The sequence below is a fragment of the Ochotona princeps genome, chromosome 19, assembly GCF_030435755.1.
Source record: "Ochotona princeps isolate mOchPri1 chromosome 19, mOchPri1.hap1, whole genome shotgun sequence".
NCBI lineage: Eukaryota > Metazoa > Chordata > Mammalia > Lagomorpha > Ochotonidae > Ochotona > Ochotona princeps.
Window position 1 is genome coordinate 17,778,888 of NC_080850.1, and position 18,162 is coordinate 17,797,049.

Consider the following 18,162-nt stretch of genomic DNA (forward strand, 5'->3'; position numbering starts at 1 on the left):
ACCCAGAGCAGGAGAAAATGCCACCTGGGAAAGTGGAGGGAACAGCCTGAGAACATGCCCAAACCAGTAAGCTGAGGTGCCACTGTCAGTCTAGGCTGACCTGAGGGGACTAGGTAAGAGGTCACTGTGTTAGGAAGTGATCACACATGGGTGGGACTGTGGAATGGACAAAGGTTGGGGGGTGAGGGAAAGCACACACTGTCTGTGTTTTTCATTTACACAATGGAAAACCCACCATGGAGATGGCATGGGAGAGCATGCACAAGCCCAGCCCCTGGGTGTGGTGTGTTGTGTTTGGGGAGGTTCTTGTTTACTTCCAGGTCTCTGCCACACGCTGTCCAGTTGGACTCGGATGCAGGCTGCCCATGGCTTTCTCTCCTGCTTCTCCTCCGGGATGAGGGTTGCAGGACCTTGAGCCTAGCAGGTGGTAGCCAGGGACTGGTGGATGGGTGGCTGGAAACAGCGCACGTGCTCCACAGTGGAACTGTCTGTTTCCACAGACTTCATGTACTTGTTCAGGATGGCAAAAACCTCATTGTTCAAGATCTGGTACTTCCTGATGCGGTCAGCCATCTTCTTCAGTGGCTACAGAAGGACAAAGGAAGTTCAAGTGAGGATGGGTGAAGGGGGAGGAAAATACAGGGAAGGTAACAGAGAAGTTCAGAGAGGTTGGCGACCAGAGTTCAATCACCAGGTCACTCTCCTGCTTAGAGCAAACAGTTCCCAAATCAAATGTTAACAGGACCATTAAAGGCCTTTGTATAAACTTCAAAATATGCTCGGAAATTAAGAAACAAAATAGCATAATGTTAGTATTAAAACACACAGATCAGTGGACTAGAACAAATAAATCCTCACATACACAATCAGATCATTTCTGAATAGGATATCGGAAGCTTTTAAAGGGGGAAAGGCAATCTATTTGGCAAATGGATCAATGATCCAAATGTAAGAGTTAAAACAACATACAACATTGTCAGGAGAAAATGGGGCAAATTATAATGAACACTGGATTTGGCTGATTCCTTGGATATGACATCAACAGCAAAGGCAACCAAAAATTGGATTGCACTCAAAATTGAAATATTTGACACATCAAAGGGTATTAACAGTCTGGAGAGTGGGAGGAGGGAACTCATAGATTAGAATAAAATATGTGCAGAAAATGTATAAGTAATTAGCACTCAGAATTACAAAGAAGTATAACCCAATGATAGTTACAAATGAATGAAGGACTTTGAATAGTTCTTTAAAGAAGACAAATATTCCAAGCGCCTGGAAAGATGCAGGTGAAAGCACAGTGAGAAAGCCGCTCACAACAAGTGGAACTGGGAGAACTGGGACTTCTGTGCTTAGCTGGTGGGAATGTAAAGTGGTGCAGCCACTACAGAAACCAGGATGTCCGTTTCTTTAAATAATAGTAATAATAATAATTGCACAGAGTTCCCATAATATTACCCAGTAATTCTACTTCTGGTTGTATTATTAAAAGAACTGAAAGCATGATTAGACATCTGCGTATCCGTGACCATGACAGTATCTGTTGATAGACTTTGGGATAAACAGAATGTGGTATATGCGACTGCACTCCTATGAGACAGAGATAAGAATGCTTGGTGGCCACGGGTCAGGGAGGGGAGTAGTGGCACAGAGGGTCAGCTGAGGACAGCACAGCTCTGGGGGAGGGCTGGTGGTGCCCTTTCTGTCATGTCTGCTTTATTCCAGTGTATAAAGAAGCCCATGTTGTGGTGATGGCTGACCATTGCTCCTCTCCTGTGGTCCCTGAAGTGGTCCCTTTGTTCCTGGCCCACACTCACACCTCTGGGCCCTGGCTGTAGCCAGCCCCTCTGCCTGGAACATTCCCATGAACCCTACCTGGCTGCTGGTCGTCAGCAACCCCTGACTTGGCCCCAGCACTGACTCCTGGGGAGTGTAGTGACTCCCCTTCCCTCTGCTTTCACTGGCTTTTGAGGGTTCTTCCCTCTTCTGGCAGCCCTGTGTTCCCAGGTCAGCGCCTAAGTCATCCCAGGGCCTGGTCCCACCTTGGTGTTCAGAGAACACCTGTGCAGCTGAGGAACTGGCATTGGCAGAGTCTGACTGGGACACAGGAGGTGTGTGTGGCAAAGTCTGAGCTCAGCCCTGCCCTCAAGGGTGACCGGATTCATCCCAGCAGGTATGAGCAGGTCACTCATGGTCTCCTCCAGCAGGTCCCGAACAGACGAGTAGGGAATTGGCCTCTCTATTTGTCTGGCCCAGCCCCACCTCCCAGGTGCCAGCCACAAGCCTACTTACCACATTCTTTATGATTTCATCTTTCCCGTCCTGCCTCTGAACTTTGAGCAGGTGGTAACAGAAGTCAAACAGGTCGAAGCGCCGCTGCTGACCCAGCAGGACGATGATGGAACAGCCAGCCCAATTCAAGCCGTCCCCAAAACACTGCCTGGGAGTGGGGAGAGGAAGCAGCTGCAGTGAGAGGTAGGGGGAAGGAAGGGGAACCTCACCTCTTGCCAGGAGCACAGCTAGTGAGCAGGCCTGTCTTTGGGCCCGGGGGAAGTTGCGAGGAGTGGACTGAATCATTCTAGGGGCTGTGGTTCTAGTATATGCCCTTCTAACCACAGAGAGGTTTCAACTTGTTTCCTCCAATGATTTTGAAAAGAAAAAAATAAGTAAATAAAAAGCCCAAAAAGACTTCAAAGAAGAGTTTTCAAGGTGAAAAAATCCAGCTGACTCTTGCGATATTTTGTGGTTGGTTAATGCAGAGCAGGCCAAGGAAGCATCTAGACTCTGGACAGAGCCTGAGGAAGCCTGGGAGGTGAGGGGCCATTCCCAACAAGGAAACCTGCTGGCCAGGGAAAGGCAGAGGAAAGCAATGAGGATGGGGCGGGGGAACAGGTGGAGGGCAGGAGGCTTCTAAGTTTGCTCACAGGTCAGACTGCAAACTCCCAACACGCCAGAGACACTGGGGCAACCTGGAAGGTGGTGGGACCAGCCTGCTGCTGTCATTCTTGTCCTCAAGCAGCAGTCCTAGGCCAAAGTGGACAGATGTCTCACTTCCCATGGGATTCAAATCCCATACGCTATTCAGGGCTCAGTTGCAGCGTGTGGATTGAGTCTAGTAACTCTCTTCTGGAATCTGTTGCCCTTCTTGCCCTTGGCTGTAAAGCAACCTCATGGATGTCCCTTATGTCTGTTGTAATCCTGCTGAGCTAAGGTAGATCCTTTCTGGCCTCATGGAGTTTACAGGACGAACAGGCAGAAAATCAACAGACAAAAGGGACATCACAGCACCTGCACCACGATTCAATAAACAACTGGTGACCATGCCTACCCGGCCCATTTTTCTGAAACCACGACAGTCTGGTAGCTCGGGTATAAAGCAGGGTGGCTGGTGGCCCACCTTCCGCAGGCTACTTACTCAGCGGTGAACTCGTTGGTCCCCACAGGGATGCAGTAGACGAATTGCATGGCACTCCAAAGCCGGTGGAACTCCACACACTCATCCACGTGCATGACACCATTGGTGGGTGGCGGGCCCCTCCAGATGGGGTCCTGCAAGTAGCTACGGATGCGGGTCAGGATGACCTCAAACATGGACAGTCCGCAACATAGCCGCTCCTTGGTCAACAGGTCCCCCTCTCGAGCGATGGCGATTTGCTGCGAACAGAAAGGTACGGAAACTTCAACCTATGTTTCAGGCCCTATCTGCCACCTTCCACCAGAGATTGCCAACCCTGAGCTGGCCGATCCTGGGATGCGTTCAGCTGAGCCGATGCCTTGCCTACAACAGGGTGTTGGCTTTATTGAACTGAGACCAGACACAGGTAAGACTCAGGTAAGACTCACCTGAGGTAAGTAGGACTCAGGGGCACCAATGAAAGTTTTTTTTTTTTTAATGATGACCCACCCACCTGCTGAAATGCTAAGTAGTCAACAAAAGGACTGAGGGGATACTTTCACTAATACATACTACTTGTACTATTATACCACTGGTTCTTGCTGAGTGTGTGTGAGATACCAGGTCCTAATCAAAGACCCAAATAGGTACTGACTCCATTCAAACCCATTTTACAGAAGAAACAGGCTCAGACATGCAGCCATGGAGCAGTAAAATTGGGATTTGATCCTTGGAGTTTAGATCTGTGAATTAAACTCTAAGGCAAATAGAGCAGGCTGCCGAAAAGGAGGTAGACTAGAATTCCATTGAAAACCTCCACATACAATCCTATAAGTGAAAACAAATAAATGCCAGGGAGTTTTGCACAAGTAGAAATCAGTTGAGAAAGATGAATGTTGATTTTCAGAACTGATGGGCTTGGCGAGTTGGAGAGGAGTCTCTTTTTGGGTTCAGTGTGTCAGTCCAGTTGAATGTGCTGCAATGAGCATTTGATGAGCCTTGAAACCTTCGCACTGATTCTACAGAATGATTTCCTCCAGCGAGAGGTCCTCCTTCGACAACCCCAAACTTTCTCTAGTGAGAGAATCTGGTCTGGCTCCTGTCTGCAATGAGCAGCCTGGACCGCAATCCAAACATACTACTGTGTGCATTCCAAGTACGAATACCCGGGGTAAAGGTTCCCCAAACCATCTGCAAAGTAAGATAAACACGAAGATCCGGGATAGAAGGGAGGTCTCTCGATCTGGGAACAAAGCTAACGAGGGCTGGCTACTGAGATGGACCCCCAGGGCACAGCAGTGCCTGTGGGAGGTGGGGGCTCCCCAGGGGACTGGGAGGGCCTGCCTGGCTGTCCTTGCACATTGCCTTCCAAACCCCCCAGGGAGAGAGCCACCTCTGGGTGAATCTAGGGAAGCACTAAGGGAGGAAACACTGCTGCAGGAGCCCGGGTGAGTGTTGGCTGGGGGAGACACGGTCATGTCAACTGTAACCCCAAAGACCCTTAGAGAATGAACTGGAGCAGCAGAGTTTCCCACCGTGTGTCTTCAGGGAGAGGGACCTGATTGTGGGTGACTCATGCTGATTGCATAGGCAGAGGGGCTCTTAGAGATGTGGGCAGCGTGCCTCACACGGCCACAGCTGCTGAGAGAAATACACTTGGGGTACTGAGTGTGTCTACTTTCTGCTCTGACCCCTGCAAGGCGCCTGCGACTTCAGACAGCACAGACCTTGATTTGCTCTGGAAGTCATGGCGAGTCTCTTTTGCCAGGGATCCCAGGCTTCTGGCTGATGGGTGAATGTGTTGTACATTTGGTTAGTGTGAATTGGCGCATGGGGCCTAAAGATGCTGGTGAGGGCTCTGAGTCTGTAAAGCTGCAGGCAGACTCTGAGTGAGCCCGCCCACCACAGCCAGGCAGAGAAGCTGGTGCTCCCTGTCCTGGGAAGGAGTGCCTACCTTTACAGTTCCTTCTGTGAACTCTGAAAGTGACAAATAGTCACCGGGTAAAATTTGGAAAATGCTTTTATAGTTTTAAGGAAGAAAACACAAATTTCCCCGTGAACCCCATTAGTATGAGATGTACTTTTACAGTATATATGTGTATGTGTGTGTATTTATGTTTAAGAAAATTTAATATCTATATTTTTGTTATTAAAAATTCATTTCCTTAAGTGTTTCAGTAACATGATTTCTAATAGCTACTAAAATGGCCATTGATATAGCAATGTTTTAGTCTCTACTCTTGATAAATCCAAAGCAACATAAAATGTTGTGATGCTATTCCTCATTATTCTTTTCCAGGATAAACCTTAACTTATAGAAAGTTCTAATAATACAAATATTCTAGAAGGCTTTTGCTACACAGACATAGGCAGTCGTGTGTCCAGCAAATCACTCCTGCTGGTACGAAGCGAGGTCCTTATACCATCACCCAGAAAGGCGCTGTGCACACTAAAGAGAAGAGATAGTGTATCTTATTTTTGAAATGTTCATTCCTAGACTGATAATGTTGAATGGCTTTTTCTGCTTTGTTGGCATTATGTTTCTCATGTTGCCAGTTTTCTTTCATGATTGCTTTCGATACGTCTATCATCTTGCTGTTTTTGAAAAGGGACTTTATAGATAAACTTTTAAAAGAAAAGGCGCTTTATAGAATAAAGCGGGGTGCTGCTAAATGTGTGTGTGTTTAACACTGTTTTTATCCCATTTACTTTCTGCTTCATTTATTGGGACAGTTTTCTTCTTCCATCATTGGAAGCCCTGCCAAAGCAGTTGCTTCCTGGAATATTCCGATTATATTTAGCACCACACCCTCTGTGCCAGCAAACTGTTTATCTGTTCTGTCCTTATATATAGATCCTTTTGGGGTGAGGAGTGATTCTGTTACTTAATTTTCATACCAATCAAATGAAGAATAACAAAGGCAGTAGAACAGCTATGGTGTCATTTCACATAGATGAAAAAGAAGATTGAGAATTTAACTAGCTGGCGCGATTTATGCAGCAATTTGGGGCAGAGCTCAGACAAATCTGTCTTTTGATCCCCCGAGTCCTCTTTCTAGGATAGTGCTGGGCAACAAAACTAGACACCTCAATTTGTCTCGGAGTCAAATGCAAACAATGTGCTATTCCGCTCCCTTCCAGCTTAAAACCTGTTACAATTGCTGGGACCTTGGGCTGCATGTTAGCCACGTGCCCTGAGCCCAGCTCGTCCGCATGTCAATGTCTCATTTGCTTTCCTTTTGTCTCAGCAGTGGCTAGGGAGCGGAGAGACACTTAGAAAAGTGGCCTTTCCTCTCTCACCGAGTGTCTAGGCTTTTGTTTGTTAAACATCGTTTTGTTTGACAGCTCGGGATTTCTGTGTGAAGGAGATGGTGGAATTCACAGGCCTCTAAGTGGAAACACATGCCGAACCTTGGGCGTCAGAGGCTGGATTCCTGGGGGATGACAGCAGCGCTAAAGCAGCACATGCACATGTCCGCAGCGTTGGGATTTCTCCCTAAAAGGAAGTCAGTTGAGAGGATCTCCTCCGTTCAGCCTCTGAAGCCCAAAAAAGAAAATGTGCACACGCTGTGGTGTCTGCAGCCCAGCTCCACCAGGCCTTTGATTGCTGTTTTCAGTGGGAGGCTGGTGGCCGACAAGTGGCCCGGTGAGGGTGGCTTCTTAGACATGACGCTTGTGCAGGCTGGGACTCTGTGCTCGGACACCTGCCACGTTTTGCCAGAAGAGAGGCTACCCTGACCTTGCTCGGAACACCCAGGCACTGCCTGTAGGTGAATCCAAGAAAAGATGTATCCTAAATGTTTTTGTTTCTTTTTAAATCTAAATTTTAATATATTTAAGAAGGCAGAAAAAGAGAATGAATTGCTTGGCTGGCTGAATCTCCAAATGTCTAATTAAGATGGCTAGGCCAGGGCTGGCGCCGGGAGTGCAATCCAATTCTCCTGCATGCACATTGGGAAACCTTTTCCTTGAGCCATCGCCTGGTACCTTCCAGGATTTCTATTTAGCAGGAAGCTAAAACAGGAACTGGGGTCAGGTATTGAACCCAGTCAGCTGGCCAGGGGCACCAGCATCTCACATTAGGCTGTAGGCCTGTACCTAAATTTTACACCTTTTAAATAAATAGCCCTCTTCCTTGTCTCCTGGTTTCTATGTTTTCTAAATTATTCCCTGCTTGCTTAAATGAACTGGAAGGAGATAGGGCGCTCTGGGTTGCCTGAGCCCCTTCCATGCCTTGACCTTGTCTTCATTCCAGGGTCTGAAGCAGGAGTTCCCATCTTACACACCTTGAAGCTCACTGCAACTTTCATAGGTCTTCACGAATAAATTTTGATTACAGATCCCAAAAATGTGCTCAGTCCTCTTGGATTTCCTTCACAATTTGTCTTCTTTGTCTCGCTGCAGAGGTCCCCATGACGGCACTTTCGGGAAAAGCTTTAGAGATGTGCTTTTCTGTGTGTGCATCTTGCCACCGAAAGCCTCATCCTGCGGGAGCTGTAGCATCCCTGCTGCACCTGCTTATGCTGCGTTGGAGACCCATCTGCACCCACACTGTGAAATCTAGCTTTTCCTCTTCCTCATCTACAGTAAGTAAATGTCGGATGCACGAGTCTTCCATCCTAATAGGATCATAGCACATTTCATTTAGTCAGTGTTTGACTGACAGCCATTAGGTCACTTCCAGTTTTGCTTCAACAAGCAATGCTCCCTCAGCTTCTCCTAGGCCTGTGAGAGTGTCTACTCTACATCTCCAGAAGTGACTGCTGGCTCACAGTGCGTGGAAGTTGGATGTGCAAAAAGAACACAGCAGGATGCCCGAGAGCTGACACAGCTGCATTAGCTCCTTGTTTCAATGAGCCGACTACTTCTGTTCTCAGCAGGATCCTTGATCCGGCTGTGGGTGAAGGAACACAGCACTGAGAACCTCAAGATCTCCTGGCAGACCTGCTCCTGCCACTCAGCGGCTTTGGGACACTCTCCCTTCCTCAATGGGCCTCAAGCTGGAAAAGGAGAGGGGTGGTAGTATAGATTGGCAGTTTCTAGTTCCTCTTGGTCCTCAGAGTGCATGATGCTGGAGTCCTACCTGCGGGGTCCCCAGGCGTTCGATCAGGGGCACCAGGTGAAGCGGGGCATACTTGGCCTCCAGGCGTTTCATGCGCACCTCCAGACGCTCCCCCTCTGCAAAGGAACAGTAGATTAGCATGTGAGACAGAGCACGCTGGGCAAGCAGAGACTTGTGGGACCTGCGTTGCTTATGCAGAAGGGGAACATGTAGGTCTGTTCCTTGGTTCTGCAGTTAAGACTGGCTCAGGAGAAGCGTCTTCTAGGCTCTCTGCCCAGCTATGGCAGTATCACCTTGTGATACAGTGAGTTTTCCATCACTAGAGGGATTTAATCCAAAGTCAGACAGCATCCTGTTACAAGATATTCCAGAAGGAACAGTAAAATACCTAAAGGTGTCATTTTTAGAGTGTGACTGTGATGATTCACTCTGAGGTCCAAGCTTTCACTTTCATGGACCTGATTGGATTTGAAATAAGCATGTTAGGTCAAGGCATGTTGGACTCTGAGCTGGATCTGAACGTTTTCTTACCTTTGATGTAGACCCTGGGCAAGATGTTTTGGAATGGAGCGGCGTGGAGCAGATCACAGACTTCCTCCTGAGACTGCAGCCAGGGGAAAAAAAAAAAACATTTTTCATTGTGACCCAGGAAGAATTTTCCTCAAAACTGAAGCTCTGGAGTCAGCCAGACCTGGATTCTAATCCTGGATCAGCTATGTGACCTCAGGTGAGTTGCTCAGCCTCTTTATTCTCGTTGTGAGGGCGGTAATAGCATTGCCAGTGGGTTTCTGTGGGGGTGAAACGATTTTACACAGTCCCCTGTGCATGAGAACTGAATGCCTTGTTGGTATACTCTTACCAGGAATTTGTTCAAGGATTAGAATGAATGAAACAGGGATTAAACACATGAGGCTGGCTTTGTGAGCTGGCTTGGTTGTGAGGTCTGCAGGCCTAAAGGTGCTGGCTGAACACAATCCTCCCACCTGTTATTTCACTTGACCCCCTGGCACAGTTTTGTGTCTAGCTGCCTCCATATCAGACAGCAGCTAGCAAGAGAAGAGGAACTAAGACAGTGACTGCTGGGGTTTGAAGGAGGCAGTGCAGTGAACACTACAACAGATGGGGGGAAAGCTTAGGGCGAGATGGAAGATAGTGTCTAATGGTCACGCTGTCCTGGGCCAGCTCATGATCACACATCTCAGAGCAAAGGGGAGGGAAGCCAAATGGTAGAAGCCACACTCCATGGGGGCTTGCCCTCGCTCCTTTACATTATGGGAAAGAGAGTCCATTCAAACTCAACCCTCTGGGATTCTAAGCATCTGAGACAATCAGAACTGTCACTGCCCTGGCTTGCTTTCACCATCCCAGGTATGGAGGGAGTGGTACCATCCTAGCAGTGTGGGAGGACCCCAACACCTTTAGAACACACTGTGGGGCAGTGCTGAAATGAGGACACTATTGTACTTCAATACCATGAGTTCCCTAGGGGTCAGGAAATTTTATTTTGGTTTCAGATCCCTACTAGCTAGCTTAGTTTGTACGTAATTGCTTATTGTTATCCTAGAAATGTTTTTTTGGATGAATAAATGAATTTGCCTTCATGATCGTCTCTTAAACATGAGAATAATATGTGAATATTCAAATATGAAAATGATGCCATTACATCTGTGCATATTCATTTATTCATGCAGTAAGTACTTATTAAGCATCAGGTGCTGTTCCAGGTTTTGCAAATATGGTGTTGAGCAAGTTTGACTAGATTTTTGACTTTCACGGAATTTACATTCTAGTTGATAGACAAAAACAAATAAACCATAAAATATCAGACAGTGACCAAACATAGTAGAACAATGGACTGCAGAGCGACTGGGAGTTGGGCAGGGGTTCTCCAGGGCAGCTGAGAAAAAAATCTTGGTGATTTGTAACATGTTAATGGAGAATAGAGTTAACTCCGAGAACTAGCCATGCAGACAGGAGGTAAGGGCATCCCAGTGCAAAGGTCCAGTGGCAGAGAATAAGCTGGAATACAGCAAGGAACGGAATCACAATATTTACAGCATCAAGCTCTGAAACTATGGTGTGTGGATCAGGTGGGGCCTTGTAGGCTTGGTATGAAGTCTGGATTTCATTGTAACTATGAGGAGGAGCTATTGAAACCGCTCCAAGCAGAGGAACGTGCAGGGTCTCACTGCCAACTCTTTGTCCCCCCAAAACTTTCAGTTATTCCTAGAAATGTCTTGTCACTACGAGGTAGTTCATTGCACGGTCACCTTTCTACTGAATTCACTTAGAACCACTTGGAGCACGGAGGAAGGACAAGAAGGTTCCTGTCCAGCCAGTGCAATGCTGCTACTTGATTCATTCTACTGCATGAGCTTCTGGTTCCCATTTCTTTGGAGCAGACAAGAGTGCTCACTGCGCCCCCACTACCGTGTCTGCAAATGGTAAGAGCAGATGCAGTTAGGGGCACTGGCTTCTGGCAGGCTTCCTGCATGTTCTCTGCTTGGCAATGTCATGGCTGACAGCTGAGCCAAAGAGAAAGATGAGTTTCCTAAGAGGGGCAGAAAAGCCTTTGTCTGGAAGGTCTTAGGGGTGAGTCCTTTTGGGTGACCTCTCACTCCGTAGCACACCTCTTGTGGAAGGTTATCTGTTTGGCATTTGTTAGCTGAGAGCATGTGCAGGGGATAACAATGTCCAGTTCTGAGCACACAGAGGCCTGTGTGAGGAGTCCAAACAAGTGCCCACTGTGGGAGACCGGGCTGATGGCTACCTTGCACTGGTCTAGTCATTGTCTTAGTGGCTGCATGCTAGATCCCCTACTCTGCCCAGGAACCAAGATGCTCGCTGCTGGACAGGATCCTTCACTTGGCTGTGAAGCCCAGCCAGCATGAGCTCCCGCCTCATGAGCTCCTGATGCTTCTCCAGCCACAGCAGCTTTTCAGTCACTTTGTGTGTCATTTTGTGACCCCCTCCCCAGAGCATCTGCACTTGCCCTCTGGAATGCTCGTGAGTCCCTCACTTCTCCTCTGTGCCTTTGCTTAGTGAATTCCCACTGTTTTTTCTTATCTCAAGTACCGCTCCCTCACTGCCTCCTTGCTCCTGTAGGTTCCTCTGTAAGGTGACTTCACAAAACCAGATTATCTTCTCTAGAATTTGAACTCTATAGCATGCATGAGACTATCTGCTTAAGATCTGTTCTTTTCACTGGAATTTAATCTCCATGAAGCAAAGAGCAATGTGCTTTTTTGAGCATATTTTACTTCCACTAGTGAGCCCAATGCCTGCTACACAATGCATGCTTAACAACCACGTGGAGCTTACTGGAATGTTGTAACATTCAGCAAATTGGAAACTGGGGCTTAGAAATCTCTGTAAGTATCTATCTATATTCTATAATATATCTATATTTATAGATATACATATATACATAGATATACAGAGATCTATATTTTATATAATGTATCTATACATACCTATAATATATATCTACATTATATATATAGCTAGATATACAAAGATCTATATATAATATAGAGATCTATATAATATATATAGAGAGATTTGGATGTTTCCTTTTGTTAGGGAAGAATTTTTAGTTCTATTGATTACTCTGCATAAACGATGTCAAGTATTTCCAAAAAATTCTTCATGTTGCGGAATTTTCAGGTAGACCAACTTTTCCCTTCCTTGTATTTTCCTTCTTGTATATACTTACCTAATGTTCTACATTGAACATGCGTTACTGCACATGTACTGGTTTAAAGAAAAATATAATAGACCCTGAAAACAAGTACAGGTTCAGAATCTTAATCCAACATGTGGGCCACAAGTGTTTCAGATTTTAAAGTTTCTCATATCTTAAAATATTTTTATACACTTTATTCTTTAAGTATCCCTAGTGTGAAAACCTTGGGATCAGGGATGTTCTGCCTGTAACTTTCAAAAGCTTTTGGGGTCTCGTGGCTAGGATCCGAGAGAAGGAAATGAAACCCAAGCACACTACTTGGTCTGGATAAGGAAAATATTTGCATAGGCTAAATGCAAATAGAATTTGTTTTGGTTTTTAGGGTTATACCTTCAGACAAATCAGACAAGAAGGACATACTACAAAGGAAAAAAAAGTACTTGTCCGTGACAATGAAAAAGTGTTGCTTTTAGGAGAAAGGAAGTGAAAGTACCCAGAGCATGAATTCCCTGATACGTTTTTTTCATCTTTAAAGAAAGGAGTGAGATGCTACACGATGACACAGTAGAGGTGTAAGTATGTTAACTACAATTACCACAAGAAACAGAGAAACCATAGGTAATGCAATCAAATACTGAGAGCAAGAGAGGGGAGAGACAGAAATGAACTGGCACCTCTTCTTTCCAAAGCGGGGGTCCCAACAAGCACCATCGGGTGTTGTTAATTATGAGACAGAAATTCTCCTTCTGTTTCCTGTCACTTGTCTTCCAGCAAGTGGAAGAGCTACAAGCAACTGACAGGCTGCCTGAGGATTGGGATGCAACCAAGCGAAGAATGATAGCTTTCCTCATAAGCTCCTTTGTATTATTTGATTTGTTATCCTGTGCGATTAAGAACAATCTAGATGGAACACAATGAGCAGATTGGATTAACTGGTCTCTATGGGTCCTTTCCTGGAATGACAATTGAGACCAGTCGAATGGCTTGATTCTCTAGGGACCAAGGCAACGAGCATTCCCTAAGCACTCCCTGGCAGTCAGTGCTTAGTGTTTGGTCACTGTTTCCTTCGTGCTGTGGGGGACCCCAAGACCTAGGGTCATGTCACCTTGACACCCATGCAGCCAAAGCCTTGGCAGGTGATATGGTGGAACATCCCCACCCAAACCCATTTTCAGCATCATCCCTAAGCTCATGCCAGTGGAGTCAGGAGGTACAAAGGTCAATGGGTTAATGCACTTGCGGAGTAGCAGCTGAAGTGGTCACTCAACGGTGGGCATGGCAGGGAGGCAGTGCGCCTCTGTGTCTCAGGTGAGGCTCTGGCCCCGGGATTCCCTGTGTCAAATTAGGACTCCACATAATCCCTACCAGCAAGAAGGTCCTTCCCAGATGGAGCCCCTTCGCCTGGACTCTCCAGCCCCTGGCACTATAGGAAATGGATTTATCAGTGCATCACTAGACCTGGTTGGTCAGGTGTAGTGACAGAAAATGGGTGTGAGATGAGAAGCCCTTCTCCCTTCCCTAGGCAGACAAAGCGAGAAGGAAATGCAAAATAAATCAAAAGCAGAAACTGGAGGAAATGGCTTCAAATCTTGGAACTTTTTTTTTTAGCCTGACTCCTATTTGTTAGGATTATCATTTGTTGATTTTTGGGGGGGAGGTCAGAGAAACTAACAATCTTCACAGTTAAAGATGCATACTATGTCACAATTTTTTAAGACTGATGGGAGTCACATCCACCTTGTAGTCAAACAGGAAAATCACTGACATCTCTGTTCTCCATCCCAGAGGTAACCTCTAGCCCGAATCTGAGTAAATTAGTTTCTATAGATCTGGCACGATGCTGAAGGATATACACGTACTCAGTTTACACCTTCAAATCCCCCTTCCCTGATCTTCGTCATGTAAAATTTTCTGTCCCACAAAACCCCAATCAAGTTGTAGAAACGTAGAAGCCTCACCAGCCCACAGTGCCTTTGCTTTCCAAACACTAACCAGAGCTCTTGGTCCTTCAGCCTGCCTCCCAGTCCCGACCTGTGGGCAGATGGAGACAGCTGTCCAATCTTGCCCCATGTCAGGGTTCAGAAGTCCCTGGATGCGACGGAGAGAGCCCAGAGGCGTAGAGCTCATGAACAAACCGACAGTGTTCTTGGTGCGAACTGTTCAGGACGTACATTTTATGTGATGTGAGAGGCCATCCAGAATAGAGATGGTGGGTATAGTGTGATCTAGACATTAAACAAGCAGGCACTGAGTTGGGAGCCATGTGAACTAATGGAGTCATTCGTTCGGTTAATCACACAGGAAATGGCAGGCATCTACCACAGCCGAATGGTAGCCCTGGTGCAGGATCCTTACCCAGATGGAGACAAGTCCGTGAGCAATGCTGGTAAGTGCATGGCGGCTGCAGGGGGACTGGGGGGAGCAGAAGGGAAGTTGGCAAGAGAGAGCAGGGCACCAGCAGAGGTCCTGGGGAGCTGAGCGTGTTCCTAATGAAGCAATAGCGCGTCAACTCAGCAATTCAGGAAGCAGAACCAAAAAGGGGAAGGAAGTCAGAGATTTAACGTGAGTACGGAACTACAGCCTCCCCTTGCTGCCTTGACAAACAGCTGGCTGTTAGGGTCCACTGCGTGGAGGTGCTGGGCTGTGCATCCAGGCAGGTGCGAGGGGGAATTTCGGGAGGTCAGTTACCTCCCAGGAGCCAACGCAGGACAAGGCCAGAGCAGTGCACTGTTACGGGGAGCAGGGCTGCATTGTTCTTAGGGCTTGGGAGTCTCAGGGGAAGGGGAGTTTATCTCCAGTAGAGATGACAACGAGGTTTGTGGGGATGTAGGGTACTGCACAGGGGACTGGCCTCCCAGTGGGCACCACGTACACTGCAAAGGTCATATATGAGGGAACAGGAAGCCTTTCTCAGGGTCCTCTGCTAGCAAATGTTTTCAAAAATTAACATGTTAGGATAGCATGTTAAAGGCAGGAGGTGGCCTGTCCTTGTGTGCTGGGAGCAGCTCTGGGGCCATCAGTCACCCATGCCCACAGAGAGGTGGGGCTTGTTTTCAGGCAGGATTCCCAGGTCCATTACCAATGCCTGCCCTGGGCTAGAAGCGGGGCAGTGGCAATCCCACCTCAGGGCTGCTGCCCTTGACTTCTAATAGCCAACAACAGTGGCGGTACTTTGGTTGTTTGGATTTAATGATAGTCATTTTCCTTGGAAAGGCACCGAATATCTAATCTGGCCTGCAGGCAAAGGCTGTCTTCCAGGGGCTAAAGTTAGAACACTAGGGGGGCAGGCCAAGGACTTGAGGCTTAGGACATGCCCTAGTGCAGGGTGGCAGCGTGCTGTGCCTCAGCTTCCTGATTTACAAGTTAACCTTCCCAGTTTTCCCCATGGTTGAGTACTACAGCTCGGAAATGAATGGGAATAAGAAATGAGGTGAGGACCCAGCACACTAGCCTAGTAACCAAATCCTCACCTTGAATCTGCCAGGATCCTATATGGGTGCTGGTTCGTATCCTGGCTGCTCCACTTCCCATCCAGCTCGCGGCATGTGACTCAGGAAAGTATTAGCTCAAAGCCTTGGGACCCTGCACCCATGTGGGAGACCCAGAAGAAGCTTCTGGCTCCTGGATTCAGAACAGCTCAGCTGTGGTCATTGCAGGCACTTGGGGAGTGAACCAGCAGATGGAAGATCTTTCTCTCTCTCCTTCTCTGTAAATCTGTCTTTCCAGTAAATAAAATGAAATAAAATAAAATAAAATAAATCAGGGGTGTGGAGCAGGCACTGTTCAATCCAGGCGTCGCAGGTTGTAGTTGTAAGTTTAAATTTTAATAGAACGAAAAGCCTCCTGTTGGTTTTAAACTGTAACAGGATCTGATTAATAATTGTACAAAATCTGAGTCTTAAACTGTTATTTCGAAATTGAAGTACAGGTACAAGGCCTTATTTTTTTTTTCCAGCAGGAGTTCCTGGAGTGGAAGGCCAGGCCCTCCGACCGTGGTCAGTGGAGGGTGGTGAGTCCTGATGGTCTCAGGATGACTCCGATGCCACGTGGCTTTTTCTCTTGAAGAGGGGTGGGTCCCTGCCTTTGGGGACCGGTGCGGGAATTCGGGCTGAGTCACGTCTGAGTTCAGTGCTAGCAGTCACCTGTACAAGGTCAGAGAATGAGGTCCCAAGTAGGTCTTGGGTACTTATGACCCAGGAAAGATTGTATCAACTGGTGCAAATAGCTGGAAAAAACGCCAAAACTGTCATGACCCTCCTGACTTTGTGATTTTCTTGGTTTAGTGATCTTTTCTTGACTTTGAATCTGTGATAAGGTTTTCCCTTCAACCCTGAATTACGAAAAATTCTAGACATCCGCTGTCAAAGAATACTGAATATCCTTGTACCTTGTGTCTGGTGTCACGGTGAGTATTTGTCATATTTCCTGCAAATCTATTTCGCTGAATCATCTTAAAATAAATTGAAGACATTATCACTTTAGCCTTCAGCTCCCCAGCTTATACCTCCTCCTAAAACATCTTACGATGCAGTGATCTTTTAAAATATAGATAAAAGTTCTAAATATACAAGCCATCCTTAGCTGTTCCTTCAAGGCTTGTGGTATGTATGTTTTTCTTAAAGCTAGGGCATAGCCATGAGATTTCAAAAGTGGGAGTGTAATGCAATTGCTCTACCAAAGGAAAAAAAAAAAACTCCTTAATAGTGCCAACATGAGGGAATTACTGTGTGCTGCTGTTCCTGGGAGGAGTTGATGAGTAAAAATTGCTACTCTGTAACTTCTGTATGTTCCCAGAATCAAACTCACACTTTCGTTGAGATCATTACATAAGAATCAGGGCCTGCTGAAAAGTTGCTGTTCACCAGCAGAGCAAATAAAAGCATTAAAGGTTTTTACAGTTATTCTTAGCCAAAAGGCCGAGAAGTGATGCATTAAAGGTTTTTAGCATCAGGATGCAAGATCCTGTTATATGGAAACACTCAAAATTCTTACAGCAATTACTGTTTTGACTTTGCTTTCAGTCTTAAAACTGTCCTATTTTATGTTTAGTTCAAAGCAGAGGAGCCTCCAAGGATTGCTAATCAAATGGTCCCAACTTGCTTAGTCTGAGGCTAAGTGTGGGTGCAGTTTCTCTTGGCTACAGGATCTTCCAGACATTCGGTAGAAAAGCCACAGATTCAATGCGGTCCTAAGGAGATTTAGGTTCTACGCCTGGGTGGAAACAGACAAGCTTTAGCTAGTTTTTCTAAAGGAAACCATCAAACCAACCTCAAAACAATCTTGTGATAGGCAGCATTTTTCTGAATTTCTGTAAGGCAACAAACAGATCAGCAGCACTTAACATTTACGGCTGCTTTTGTCTGGGAACTGCAAAGATGAGCTGGAGAAGTGGAGGTCAGGCCAGCCCCAGGAGGAGCTCTGCTCTACTAGGGTTCCTGAGGGGGATGGGAGTCCCGTGCTCCAAACATGGCCTTAAATGGATGTGCCTCTTCTGGGGTTAGGCCCCAAGCAGCAGGCAAGACTTGGGCCTTCCCACGTCGTCCAGTCTTCATCTGCAGGGCAGAGCAGCAACTGTGGCCTCCAGCCCCTTGCCTGGGATTTGGGTGCTCTCAAGGTCTCTGCCATGTCACATCCGGCTCTTTGCAGCTCTGGCTGAGTAAATCAGTAAGTGACTCTGAACTGAACATGTTGGGGGTGGGAGGTGGTGTGCATTTGTGGGTTTTGCCACCGTTTGGGCCCTCACCTAAATAATGCTGGGTACTGATACTATGTCTGCCCTTCCCCACACCCCTTGTCTTCCCGCACTGTCAGCAGAACTCTGGTCAACTTAGATCTACAGTGAAGAGGCTGTGGCTGGGACAATGATTCTCCCTTCTCCTCAAAGCACACAGTGTTTCCCATGGTAGGCATTTCCCAAAGTGGGAACCTAGGGCTCAGGTACCTACGGAAGTGGTATTGAGTCACAGTGGGCCACAGGCAGCTGGATGGGAAGCAGGAACACCAGGATTAGAACCGGCACCA

General features: G+C 46.9%; 1 protein-coding gene and 1 long non-coding RNA gene across 2 annotated transcripts in view; one reads left to right on the forward strand and one right to left on the reverse strand.

Annotated features, from left to right (window-relative positions):
- Positions 1-207: 207 nt before the first annotated feature.
- The window catches only part of CYFIP2 (cytoplasmic FMR1 interacting protein 2), a 111,266-nt gene continuing 93,311 nt past the window's right edge, over positions 208-18,162 (reverse strand). Inside the window, exons 28-32 of the mRNA XM_058677749.1 lie at positions 8,988-9,060; positions 8,478-8,572; positions 3,416-3,654; positions 2,293-2,440; positions 208-585 (exon numbers count right to left, since the gene is read on the reverse strand). Coding sequence (XP_058533732.1) covers positions 418-585; positions 2,293-2,440; positions 3,416-3,654; positions 8,478-8,572; positions 8,988-9,060 — 723 coding nt within the window. The 3' untranslated portion in view covers positions 208-417. The remainder of the gene's footprint in view (positions 586-2,292; positions 2,441-3,415; positions 3,655-8,477; positions 8,573-8,987; positions 9,061-18,162) is intronic.
- On the forward strand, positions 9,079-11,040 carry LOC131482661 (uncharacterized). Its single transcript, XR_009247204.1, has 3 exons — positions 9,079-9,183; positions 10,021-10,123; positions 10,677-11,040. It is a non-coding gene; the product is annotated as an uncharacterized LOC131482661 (long non-coding RNA).